The sequence below is a fragment of the Callionymus lyra genome, chromosome 19 (assembly GCF_982586985.1).
Source record: "Callionymus lyra chromosome 19, fCalLyr1.hap1.1, whole genome shotgun sequence".
Classification (NCBI taxonomy): Eukaryota; Metazoa; Chordata; class Actinopteri; order Syngnathiformes; family Callionymidae; genus Callionymus; species Callionymus lyra.
This window is the reverse complement of record NC_141836.1, coordinates 594,752-609,390: the sequence shown is the minus strand read 5'-3', so window position 1 is coordinate 609,390 and position 14,639 is coordinate 594,752. Positions and strand designations below refer to the sequence as shown.

Below are 14,639 nucleotides of genomic sequence, written 5' to 3'. Positions count from 1 at the left end.
CTGAGGACGAGGGGATACAGTGATGACTGAGGACGAGAGGATACATCGATGACTGAGGACGAGGGGATACAGTGAAGACTGAGGACGAGGGGATACAGTGATGACTGAGGACGAGAGGATAGAGTGATGACTGAGGACGAGGGGATACAGTGATGACTGAGGACGAGAGGATAGAGCGATGACTGAGGACGAGAGGATACATTGATGACTGAGGACGAGAGGATACATTGATGACTAATGACGAGAGGATACAGTGATGACTGAGGACGAGGGGATACATTGATGACTAATGACGAGAGGATACATCGATGACTGAGGACGAGGGGATACATTGATGACTAATGACGAGAGGATACAGCGATGACTGAGGACGAGGGGATACAGTGAAGACTGAGGACGAGATATTCTTGCAGATATTTTGTATAATTTTTAAAAACGTGTAACAAGTCATTTATTTCTGTCTAGTACAGTAAAACTGAAAGAGAAGGCGAAGAAGAAAGTGTAGACACAGTGGAAATATTTTAAAAAACAGTTTATGGCAAAAACATTTATTTGACCTTCAAGACATTCTTGGATATAAAATATCTTCGATGAACGACATGAAAGGAAGGAAATGTAAGAAGCTTTAATCCGAGTCCAACAAGTGCAGATTGTTCAGAGCATTCCCAGAATGCAGCGTTGTTTAAAGGCGGAAGAATCTCCAGACATTCTTCTGCACGACACGTGAACCTGATGGACACCTGAGTTACACCAACAGAACCTTCTCGAAGGAGGGGCTTCAGAGCGCAGCAGAGTTCTGGTCCTGCAGCGGTGGCTTGTGGTTCTGGTCGGCCGCCAGCGCCTGCAGCGTCTCCCTCTGGACCTGCCGGGCCTTGTTGTACAGGAAGACGCCGATGAAGACCAGGACGCTGCCGGTGGCGCTGACCACGGTGATGGGGTTACTGAAGACGATGATGCTGAGCCACACGGAGATGGCGTGTTTGACGGTGCTGGCCACGCTGAGGGTCAGACATGTGGGACATGAAGGACATGTTGGACCACATGTTCCACATTCATTATTTTCTCATTTGTAGTGTTTTAACTCAATAAAAAAATGTTGGTATAATAATTATTATTTTAGTTTATTTATTTTATTTATTTTTTCATTCAATTGTAAATGTCTATTTTATTCAATATTACATGTATTTATATTCCATATTATATAATAGTTCATATTATATTAAAAATACAAAAAATATATTTTCAATATTAATAGTTTTTAATTCAATATATAAATGTTGGTATAATAGTCACCAGAAAAAAGCAACAGAGCACCGAGCTACTGGATCATGTTCTTCCACAACCGTCACATGATCGTCTGGGAGTCACACGATTGGCTGAGAGTTTGAATCAAGTAGCTCTGTTGCTTTTGTCTGGTGACTCTATTACACCAACATTTATATATTGAATTTAAAAGACTTAAAAACTATTGAATATGGAAGATATATTTAAGATTAATTTAATAATAAATATTATATCATATGGAATATAAATATAAATGTATTATTAAATTAAATATACATTTACTATTGAATTATTTAAAAAATTATAAAAATTGTATTCTATTATTCAATCATATAAACCAAAGTTTCAGTTAAAAACAAAATCAAAGTTTCAAGATGTTCAATGAAATCTAAACATACTTTCACTGACGTGAGAGCAGAGGAAATAAACATTCATGTGGTCATGTGACTCAGGTCATGTGACTCACACCAGGAAGTACATGACCCGGGGTCAGATCGGACAGATCTGAGACTCACCTGAAGGTCACGGGCGAGATGCGACTCATGAGGGCGTACGCCGTGACGCTCTGCAGGTGGAACAAGACGCCGTCGAAGAGCAGCAGCAGCACCACGTCCTGACTGTAGATGAAGCTCTGACCGCTCTGGTCCAGAGCCGGGACGTCCTGGAGGAACATGGGAGACACCATCAGAGTCATGACATCACAGAGAGAATCATGTGACACCATCAGAGTCATGACATGACAGAGAGAATCATGTGACACCATCAGAGTCATGACATCACAGAGAGAATCATGTGACACCACCAGAGTCATGACATCACAGAGAGAATCATGTGACACCATCAGAGTCATGACATCACAGAGAGAATCATGTGACACCATCAGAGTCATGACATCACAGAGAATCATGTGACACCACCAGAGTCATGACATCACAGAGAGAATCATGTGACACCATCAGAGTCATGACATCACAGAGAGAATCATGTGACACCATCAGAGTCATGACATCACAGAGAGAATCATGTGACACCATCAGAGTCATGACATCACAGAGAATCATGTGACACCACCAGAGTCATGACATCACAGAGAGAATCATGTGACACCATCAGAGTCATGACATCACAGAGAGAATCATGTGACACCACCAGAGTCATGACATCACAGAGAGCATCATGTGACACCATCAGAGTCATGACATCACAGAGAGAATCATGTGACACCACCAGAGTCATGACATCACAGAGAGAATCATGTGACACCATCAGAGTCATGACATCACAGAGAGAATCATGTGACACCATCAGAGTCATGACATCACAGAGAGAATCATGTGACACCACCAGAGTCATGACATCACAGAGAGAATCATGTGACACCATCAGAGTCATGACATCACAGAGAGAATCATGTGACACCATCAGAGTCATGACATCACAGAGAATCATGTGACACCACCAGAGTCATGACATCACAGAGAGAATCATGTGACACCATCAGAGTCATGACATCACAGAGAGAATCATGTGACACCATCAGAGTCATGACATCACAGAGAGAATCATGTGACACCACCAGAGTCATGACATCACAGAGAGAATCATGTGACACCATCAGAGTCATGACATCACAGAGAGAATCATGTGACACCATCAGAGTCATGACATCACAGAGAGAATCATGTGACACCACCAGAGTCATGACATCACAGAGAGAATCATGTGACACCATCAGAGTCATGACATCACAGAGAGAATCATGTGACACCATCAGAGTCATGACATCACAGAGAGAATCATGTGACACCACCAGAGTCATGACATCACAGAGAGAATCATGTGACACCATCAGAGTCATGACATCACAGAGAGAATCATGTGACACCATCAGAGTCATGACATCACAGAGAGAATCATGTGACACCATCAGAGTCATGACATCACAGAGAGAATCATGTGAAACCATCAGAGTCATGACATCACAGAGAGAATCATGTGACACCATCAGTCATGACATCACAGAGAGAATCATGTGACACCATCAGAGTCATGACATCACAGAGAGAATCATGTGACACCATCAGAGTCATGACATCACAGAGAGAATCATGTGACACCATCAGAGTCATGACATCACAGAGAGAATCATGTGACACCACCAGAGTCATGACATCACAGAGAGAATCATGTGACACCACCAGAGTCATGACATCACAGAGAGAATCATGTGACACCATCAGAGTCATTACATCACAGAGAGAATCATGTGACACCATCAGAGTCATGACATCACAGAGAGAATCATGTGACACCACCAGAGTCATGACATCACAGAGAGAATCATGTGACACCATCAGAGTCATGACATCACAGAGAGAATCATGTGACACCATCAGAGTCATGACATCACAGAGAGAATCATGTGACACCACCAGAGTCATGACATCACAGAGAGAATCATGTGACACCATCAGAGTCATGACATCACAGAGAGAATCATGTGACACCACCAGAGTCATGACATCACAGAGAGAATCATGTGACACCACCAGAGTCATGACATCACAGAGAGAATCATGTGACACCACCAGAGTCATGACATCACAGAGAGAATCATGTGACACCATCAGAGTCATGACATCACAGAGAGAATCATGTGACACCATCAGAGTCATGACATCACAGAGAGAATCATGTGACACCATCAGAGTCATGACATCACAGAGAGAATCATGTGACACCATCAGAGTCATGACATCACAGAGAGAATCATGTGACACCACCAGAGTCATGACATCACAGAGAGAATCATGTGACACCACCAGAGTCATGACATCACAGAGAGAATCATGTGACACCACCAGAGTCATGACATCACAGAGAGAATCATGTGACACCATCAGAGTCATGACATCACAGAGAGAATCATGTGACACCATCAGAGTCATGACATCACAGAGAGAATCATGTGACACCATCAGAGTCATGACATCACAGAGAGAATCATGTGACACCACCAGAGTCATGACATCACAGAGAGAATCATGTGACACCATCAGAGTCATGACATCACAGAGAGAATCATGTGACACCCTCAGAGTCATGACATCACAGAGAGAATCATGTGACACCACCAGAGTCATGACATCACAGAGAGAATCATGTGACACCACCAGAGTCATGACATCACAGAGAGAATCATGTGACACCACCAGAGTCATGACATCACAGAGAGAATCATGTGACACCATCAGAGTCATGACATCACAGAGAGAATCATGTGACACCATCAGAGTCATGACATCACAGAGAGAATCATGTGACACCATCAGAGTCATGACATCACAGAGAGAATCATGTGACACTGACCAGCAGGAAGGTCCAGGCTGGGATGAGCATGATGACGGCGGCGGCGCTGGTGTAGAACTGCAGCTCTGGAGGACTGGACGCACACGTAGCATTGTTAGCATGTTAGCATTAGCATGGACGTACATCACTCATGTCTCATTAACATGTGGAAACTTTGATTATTCTTAATTGAAATGTTGTTTTTAATCATTAATTATTTTTTTTAAATAAATGAATACTTTCTCAAAGTTTATTTTTAATAATTTTATTTTAAAAAGTTGAATATTTCCAAAAACAAAATAGAATAAACACAAATATTAAAAAAAAGAGTTTGATATTCTCATTTCCATTGTTCAAACTTACATTTTGTAAATTCTATATGTATTATTTGTAGACTTTTCAATTCAATATAAAATGGTTCCACTATTATCAGATTCAGTCGCTTTAACTTCAACTGTCTTTATTTGAGGGCAGTTCACAATAAAAAGAACAAAACGATAAAGACGTTTTTTCTCAATGTTTGGAACTAAAATATCAAACTCTTTATTTAAAAGATGAATTCATTTTTTCTAAATGAACATTTTAATTAAATTAGTAAAAAAAAGGATAATTAAATGCTTAAAAAAAACATTTTAATCAACATCAAAAATAAATCCCATATTGTGCTGATAAACAGGATCATCTCTTCACTCTCACCTGAACTTGTATTTGTCTCCACTCAGCAGTTTTTTGGAAATCACGTTCTGTAAACTACAAGGTATTGTTAGTATGAGTGTGTGTGTGTGTGTGTGTGTGTGTTGTGCGAGTGTGTGTGTTGTGCGTGTGCGTGTGTGTGTGTGTGTGTGTGTGTGACGTACCAGTCCATGATGTTGGTGGAGAGGGCGGCGGAGAAGCCCAGTGTGTTGAAGCTGATCTCCGAGGCGGTGCAGAGGGCGAGACCCCCCATCACCGGGAACAGAGACAAGTTCACCCACACGCCTGCAGGGGGCAGCACCGACCGTTATTCACAGAAGCTACTTTATAATCTCACGTTTTTTATTCTTTCAAAAGTCACTCATTTAGCCATTATTTAAATGATGATCTAACGAAGTACTGACCATGTATGGAAGTACATCAGTGGCATCAGAATATCGTTTAATTTTTTTAAAATTTGAATGTTTTATAATAATGTTTTTTTTAAGCATTTATTATATACATTTGATAAATTCCCAATGTTCAGAGTGTGCTGATAATTCCAATAATAAAAAGAAACATTTTAAAAAATAACTTACAATTATACCTTGAATTTATTTTATCTCAATAATTGAATAGTTTCAATAATTTGTAAATTGAAATTTGATTGAAATGTTTAAAGCAGTACATTATTTTATGAATAATTATATTCAATTTTTGCATATAAAAAGGTTTAATTTTGTTTTTTTATTTAAAAGATTAAGGAAAATGTGAAAGATTATTATTATTAAATAACGTTTTTCGTTTCTAAATTAAATATTTTTTAATTCGCGCTTTTTAAACCTAATATAATTTTAGAAGATATTAAAAGAAGAAGAATTTATGTTACCCTTATAAAATCAACGTTTAATTTCATTGAAGATATTTCAGTTGAATTCAACCACTAAATATAAGGATGACATTCTTCAAATCGAGGTAAAACCTTTGTATCGTATATAACTAACATCTTTAACTAAACCTGCTTCACAACATCAGGTGTGAGCGACGACTGTTTAAACTCAAGCTGCTCAACAAACATGTTGTGTTTGTTGTGTTTGATGAATGAACGACTGAAGGTCAGACGAGTCTTTTACACTAAACTTCATCTTAACGTGATTCTGTGATGGATTGTGTTAAAAGTCCGTCACGATCTAGATTCACCTTCTTAAGTCGAAACAAACGAGAAACACACACCTGTGTATTCGCCCAGGATCAGTCGAGACATGATGACGGTGAAGATCGGCGCCGAACTCTTCACCGTCTCTGCGAAGGACACGGCAACGTTCTTGAGACTCACCAGACCCAGAACCACCGTGGTGAACCTGAGGGAGCAGTTGGATCAGTTGATGGTTTCATGACACATTTGATGAGGTTTCATGATACTTTTGACCAGGTTTGATGATACTTTTGACCAGGTTTGATGATACTTTTGACCAGGTTTCATGATACTTTTGACCAGGTTTGATGATACTTTTGACCAGGTTTCATGATACTTTTGACGAGGTTTCATGATACTTTTGACCAGGTTTCACAATACTTTTGATGAGGTTTCATGATACTTTTGACCAGGTTTCATGATACTTTTGACCAGGTTTCACAATACTTTTGATGAGGTTTCATGATACTTTTGACCAGGTTTCATGATACTTTTGACCAGGTTTCACAATACTTTTGATGAGGTTTCATGATACTTTTGACCAGGTTTCATGATACTTTTGACCAGGTTTCATGATACTTTTGACCAGGTTTCACAATACTTTTGATGAGGTTTCATGATACTTTTGACCAGGTTTCATGATACTTTTGACCAGGTTTCACAATACTTTTGACCAGGTTTGATGATACTTTTGACCAGGTTTCATGATACTTTTGACCAGGTTTCATGATACTTTTGACCAGGTTTCATGATACTTTTGACCAGGTTTCATGATACTTTTGACCAGGTTTCATGATACTTTTGACCAGGTTTCACAATACTTTTGACCAGGTTTCATGATACTTTTGACCAGGTTTCATGATACTTTTGACCAGGTTTCATGATACTTTTGACCAGGTTTCATGATACTTTTGACCAGGTTTCACAATACTTTTGACCAGGTTTCATGATACTTTTGACCAGGTTTCACAATACTTTTGACCAGGTTTCATGATACTTTTGACCAGGTTTCACGATACTTTTGACCAGGTTTCACAATACTTTTGACCAGGTTTCACAATACTTTTGAAGAGGTTTCATGATACTTTTGACCAGGTTTCATGATACTTTTGACCAGTTTTCATGATACATTCGACCAGGTTTCATGATACATCAAAACATCAAACTCTAACGTCATGGACGCGTCAAAGAGTCGGAGTCACTCAGACGAACGTTCTCACCTGATGAGTCCCACGAAGAGCATGATCATGACGAAGTTGGGAGGAAACTCGCTCCTGGTCTTGTGCTGATACAAGCAGCAGGGAATGAACATCTTCAAGCAGCCGATGAGGGTCGTGGAGAGCATCTGGACGGCGCCTGAGAGGTCACCAGGACAGAGTGATGGACAGTTACTCAAGTCAATCATGTAAAAGTGTCATCATTACCTGATGTGTATCATTATAGATCTCCAGGGAATTAAAGTTGAATTAAACATTTTAAAAAGTTGAATTTCTTTATTGAAATGTGGAACTGAATGATGTTCTGAGTTAAATTGAATTGAATTACATTATATTGAAAATGTTAATTAATTCATTATTATTGTCACAAAGTTTTAATACCGAATTTAAAAAGGCTAAACGTTTGAAATACATTGAATTATTTTATTTGTTTGTAATCATTTGCATGATTTCTTTCTTGAATTATTGGCAGTAGAATATAAAAACAAGTGTAACAAAATGTTATTAATGTTTATATCAACATTTTTATATTGACTTTAAAAGGCAATAAAAATAATATATAATATAATAATTGTTAAAATTATGGATATCAAACTGAAAATTATGCATTCTTTTAAATATAAATATATATTTTAATTTAAAATCATTTAATTAAAATATAATGTCAACCTTTTGGGATATTTGATTCAAAATAATGTAACAATTCAACAACAAATCATGAAATATTCTGAAGACACTGATCAATCAAACGTGATCCATGATTCTTACCCAGCATGCTCGGCTCCCCTTGGAGCAGCGACAGGATGTACTTGTTGAGGAAGAGGGTGCAGAAGCTGAGGAAGTACCAGAGGCCCAGGTAGACCATGGAGCGCCAGTTCCACACCCCGGACTCCGCCTCGATCACCGTGGTCTCCGTGACCGTGATCTTCAGGACCTGCTCGCCCAGCATGCTCTCGCTGCGGGTCAGAACCACGCGCTCCTGCCGGGTGCGGAAGGGCGAGAAGAGGCGCCACATCTTCCCCGCGACCCCGGGGTGGTCGGGCCTCAAGGATGAGAGGGAAGAGGTTCTGGTTCCTGGTTTTCAATCCATGTTCAGATCCAGAGTCAGCATAACACTGAGAACCAGAGACAAACATAACATTTAAAACGATTCAAGTACAGAGAAGATTAGAAGCAGAACTACAGCAATAGTATTGTCCAGTACTTGACTCTGGTGTTGTGATAGTGTAGTAACAAGTATACATGTGTAGTATTGTCCAGTACTTGACTCTGGTGTTGTGATAGTGTAGTAACAAGTATATATGTGTAGTATTGTCCAGTACTTGACTCTGGTGTTGTTATAGTGTAGTAACAAGTATATATGTGTAGTATTGTCCAGTACTTGACTCTGGTGTTGTTATAGTGTAGTAACAAGTATATATGTGTAGTATTGTCCAGTACTTGACTCTGGTGTTGTAGTATTTACAGACCACATGACTCTTGACGAAGTCGTAACTACTTTCATTTGTTTTCAAACCAAAATATGTCCAAACATCAGCTTTAAAAGCTGCTGGACTCACTGTATCCTCTCGTCCTCAGTCATCATTCTTCCTTTAACTGTGGAGGACGTAACGACTGCTGCCATCTAGAGGCCGGAAGTTCAATTGTGACAAAAATGCTTTGAATATTTTCATATTAATTTTACAAAGACTTAAGTTTAAGTTAGTTGATGTTAGATGTTTTTTAATTAAGGTTTTGCTGCTAAAATTGTTCTCAATAGTAATAGTAATAGTCCTCAAGGTCTCGATCTCAATCTTGTTAAGATGAATAAAAAATCAATAATAATCTTGACAAGCCTTAATTTTGTTAGATTTGTTGGATCAGATGTTCGAGGAAAGTCAAAGTTGTCGAGATAATGTTTGTGTAATCTGGGATCAGATGATGTCATGTGTGTCAAGTGTGAGTTCATTGTCTAACTGTGTCGTGACACACCTTGCTACACAATCGACTCAACTGTTTTGATGATTAAAAGAAATAAATGAAAAGACAAAACAGCATAAAGAGAAAGAAAACAAACACCAACTCATGGGGACCAAACATTTCCAAATATTGGATTAGATTTAAATAAATACAACAATTTCTAGTAAGTTTGACACGTCGACATCTTCTCCCTCCTGTCGCCTCACAGTTAACTTAAACTACACTCTCAACTTAAACTAAACTGGTAAACTACACTCTCAACTCAAACTACACTGTTAACTTAAACTACACTGTTAACTTAAACTACACTGTTAACTTAAACTACACTGTTAACTTAAACTACACTGTTAACTTAAACTACACTCTCAACTCAAACTACACTGTTAACTTAAACTACACTGTTAACTTAAACTAGACTCTCAACTTAAACTACACTGTTCACTTAAACTACACTGTTAACTTAAACTACACTCTCAACTTAAACTACACTGTTAACTTAAACTACACTGTTAACTTAAACTACACTATTAACCTAAACTACACTGTTCACTTAAACTAGACTGTTAACTTATACTACACTGGTAAACTAAACTGTTAACTTGAACTACACTGGTAAACTACACTCTTAACTTAAACTACACTGGTAAACTACACTGTTAACTTAAACCTCACTGGTAAACTAAACTGTTAACTTGAACTACACTGGTAAACTACACTCTTAACTTAAACTACACTGGTAAACTACACTGTTAACTTAAACCTCACTGGTAAACTAAACTGTTAACTTGAACTACACTGGTAAACTACACTCTTAACTTAAACTACACTGGTAAACTACACTGTTCACTTAAACCTCACTGGTAAACTACACTGTTAACTTGAACTACACATCAATTCATCACATCCTGACCAACAGTCGTTGATCAATCTTTAAAACTAAAGAGCTTCCTCTCAAGAGTGTAAGTTCATCCCACCACAGGGTCAGTCCATCACAGGACAACATGTTTTTGTACCGAGGGAGGAAACCGGAGTGCCCGGAGGAAACATACCAACCAAAGAAACTCAACACCTCGTAAAAGAAAAGCTTCTAAAAGAGCCTAAAGATCCACGGATTAAGTTCCGACGTGATCCTCTGCAGAGACTCGAGGGTCTGGAGACACATCAGGATCCAGATGTTGACGTGGCTTCTCTGGATCCACGACCAGGAAATGTAAACTTCAGATGGAGCTTCTGAAGCGAGTCGTCTGGAGTTCACTGAACCAAACACACGTGGCATCTGTGTTGCATCCAGAAACTACTTCTTTTCATACTTTAATATGTATAACAGCATCAAAGTTGACTCATAAATACAAGTGAGTAGAAATGAGTGATCAGAGAAATAATGACAAACAGTTGTTGATGTTTTTAAACCGAAATAAATGAACATATTTTGATTCTACTAGTTGGTCATGATATGGTTTAAAGTGACAACATCTAAAAGTAAAGTGTGGTTTCGACAGAAGAGGAAGTGAGATGTTCACAGAGGAACACGATCTTCTCCAGATGATCTTCAAACGAGATCAAGTGACACAAGCGACACGTTGAGAACAATAATAACCTGTATTTCCAGAAGCTGTCAACAGGATCCGCCTCAGTGTCACTCATTGTTCTGAGTCACTCTTCACATGCACACGTGGTTCACCTTCACGTTCTCTGGATCTTAGGCTGGTTTTTGACTTCGTGGTAGAACAAGTTTGTATTTACTAGTTCACTGTGTTGACATGTAAACACTATCATCATATGAGACGTGCGTGTACGGGCACGAGCAGCAGACGGATGTCAAATGTCGCCATTAAAGTCAAATTACAGTAAAAATAAAAACTTAAATCAGGTGCAACATGTGCTCATGTCAACCAACCTCTCGCTCACTTTCACCTCGAAGACTCGCGACTCAACAACAGAAAAACAATAACAATAACAAACCAACTCACCTGTACCTGGCTGGACGCACGCGCCTGTTAGCATCTGGAGGTGTACTGCGATGACGCGCGTGGAAGCAGGAAGTGGTGTTTGCTAGCTGCTGCCGTGCGTTAGCAACACCCGCGGGATCCGTCCTTGCATGTCGTCAGCCGGACTGCGGGTCCAGGAGACTCTCAGACTCTCAGAGACTCTCAGGAAACATGTTTCTGCACAAATGTTGACGTAAAGACAGACTTGATGTCGCGCGCGCTGCTGCGACACCGATGCTAGAGCTGTCAAGCTACGGTTGGCCGCCGCGCGCGAGGAGGTCAAGACTTTCAATGTAAAATAAACTGTCATGGTCGCTTTTAATAATCTCACATTAAATCGACAACAAATTGATTCATTTCAAAAGTAACATTTGAAAATAAGGTTATCTTGATTATTCAAGTGGAAAATATTGTGTTTTTTCGAATTAAAAACAGTACGACTTAGCCTTATTTTGAAACGGAATCCATAGATCCGGTGTAAACACGTGCGAATTGACAGTCGTACGGTAAACCGTACAAACTATTTACAGTTGTTTTGTTTTTTTAAACTTCTACAAACTAGTTTTGAACATCCTTTTACTGATCGTTCTAGTGTTTTAATGAAAATTCTTAGACAATAAAATCTAAAACAGCACAATCTCAACATCAGTTTATTGGGATATTGTTCTGGTTCTTATTTTAATTTTAATTTTTATGAATAATTGGTGTATTGCTGTGTCTAATTGGAAAAAAAAACACAATTTCAATATCAATTAATAAAGTTCTAACTAACCTATATTTTTCTTAACAAAAAACCTGCAAAACGAAATAAAATTTGGTCGAAGGCATGTGTTTGAAACAGAAATATGTCGATTATTCAATATTTTTACATCCTCAGTGCGATCAGCCTGTTCAAGCAATGTCGTTTGTAACAGGAGTGGATGAATACATGTCCTCAGGGGCCACATGTTATACTGCGACTGGTGTCAGGGGCCACATGTTATACTGCGACTGGTGTCAGGGGCCACATGTTATACTGCGACTGGTGTCAGGGGCCACATGTTATACTGCGACTGGTGTCAGGGGCCACATGTTATACTGCGACTGGTGTCAGGGGCCACATGTTATACTGCGACTGGTGTCAGGGGCCACATGTTATACTGCGACTGGTGTCAGGGGCCACATGTTATACTGCGACTGGTGTCAGGGGCCACATGTTATACTGCGACTGGTGTCAGGGGCCACATGTTATACTGCGACTGGTGTCAGGGGCCACATGTTATACTGCGACTGGTGTCAGGGGCCACATGTTATACCGCGACTGGTGTCAGGGGCCACATGTTATACTGCGACTGGTGTCAGGGGCCACATGTTATACCGCGACTGGTGTCAGGGGCCACATGTTATACTGCGACTGGTGTCAGGGGCCGCATGTTATACCGCGACTGGTGTCAGGGGCCACATGTTATACTGCGACTGGTGTCAGGGGCCGCATGTTATACCGCGACTGGTGTCAGGGGCCACATGTTATACTGCGACTGGTGTCAGGGGCCGCATGTTATACCGCGACTGGTGTCAGGGGCCACATGTTATACTGCGACTGGTGTCAGGGGCCACATGTTATACTGCGACTGGTGTCAGGGGCCACATGTTATACTGCGACTGGTGTCAGGGGCCACATGTTATACTGCGACTGGTGTCAGGGGCCACATGTTATACTGCGACTGGTGTCAGGAGCCACATGTTATACTGCGACTGGTGTCAGGAGCCACATGTTATACTGCTACTGGTGTCAGGGGCCACATGTTATACTGCGACTGGTGTCAGGAGCCACATGTTATACTGCGACTGGTGTCAGGGGCCACATGTTATACTGCGACTGGTGTCAGGAGCCACATGTTATACTGCGACTGGTGTCAGGGGCCACATGTTATACTGCGACTGGTGTCAGGGGCCACATGTTATACTGCGACTGGTGTCAGGGGCCACATGTTATACTGCGACTGGTGTCAGGGGCCACATGTTATACTGCGACTGGTGTCAGGGGCCACATGTTATACTGCGACTGGTGTCAGGGGCCACATGTTATACTGCGACTGGTGTCAGGGGCCACATGTTATACTGCGACTGGTGTCAGGGGCCACATGTTATACTGCGACTGGTGTCAGGGGCCACATGTTATACTGCGACTGGTGTCAGGGGCCACATGTTATACTGCGACTGGTGTCAGGGGCCACATGTTATACTACGACTGGTGTCAGGGGCCACATGTTATACTGCGACTGGTGTCAGGGGCCACATGTTATACTGCGACTGGTGTCAGGGGCCACATGTTATACTGCGACTGGTGTCAGGGGCCACATGTTATACTGCGACTGGTGTCAGGGGCCACATGTTATACTGCGACTGGTGTCAGGGGCCACATGTTATACTGCGACTGGTGTCAGGGGCCACATGTTATACTGCGACTGGTGTCAGGGGCCACATGTTATACTGCGACTGGTGTCAGGGGCCACATGTTATACTGCGACTGGTGTCAGGGGCCACTAGGCCAATAGAAGGAAACACAACCTAAAGATATAGATTTTTAAAAGCGTAAAAAATAAGCCTCTAAATAAAAAAACATATTACATTCTATTTTATGCTCTACATTTCTTTAATTACTTAAAGAACTTTTAGAGGAAAACACAAATACTAAAAGCAAACAACAAATAAAAAGGAGGTGAAGAAGAAAAAGCTTCAAACAAAAGAAACATGTGATGCTTATGTTGATTAACATGTTATTTTAAAATAACTATAAAAATAAATATAAAACTGTCGTCAGATGAATTTTTACATCATCATAACTTAAGGATCATGAAAACAGTCAAAGGCCGAACTTTAGTTTGACTAAAAGAGATCATTAATTTTACACAAGTAATGACATTTTTGTACACAAAGAATGACACGATTGTAAAAATGAAATAAAAAGATCAAAATAAATCAGTGTAGAAAAAT

The 14,639-nt window shown here is 40.2% G+C and overlaps 1 protein-coding gene across 2 annotated transcripts; it reads right to left on the bottom strand.

The window, feature by feature from the left end:
- Positions 1 to 535: 535 nt before the first annotated feature.
- LOC148058818 (solute carrier family 35 member E2A) lies at positions 536 to 11,905 on the bottom strand. 2 transcript variants are annotated; one of them, XM_087782230.1, is made up of 9 exons: positions 11,646 to 11,905; positions 8,485 to 8,831; positions 7,720 to 7,855; positions 6,538 to 6,665; positions 5,490 to 5,610; positions 5,329 to 5,382; positions 4,654 to 4,726; positions 1,800 to 1,945; positions 536 to 998 (listed from the first exon to the last, which is right to left on the bottom strand). In XM_087782230.1, the coding sequence occupies exons 2-9, from the start codon at positions 8,729 to 8,731 to the stop codon at positions 779 to 781; spliced, it is 1,125 nt and encodes a 374-aa protein (XP_087638356.1). In that variant the 5' UTR covers positions 8,732 to 8,831; positions 11,646 to 11,905; the 3' UTR covers positions 536 to 778. The 2 variants fall into 2 exon arrangements, with proteins under 2 accessions (XP_087638356.1, XP_087638357.1); XM_087782231.1 differs by having other exon boundaries at positions 11,652 to 11,905.
- Between the last annotated feature and the right edge of the window lie 2,734 nt (positions 11,906 to 14,639).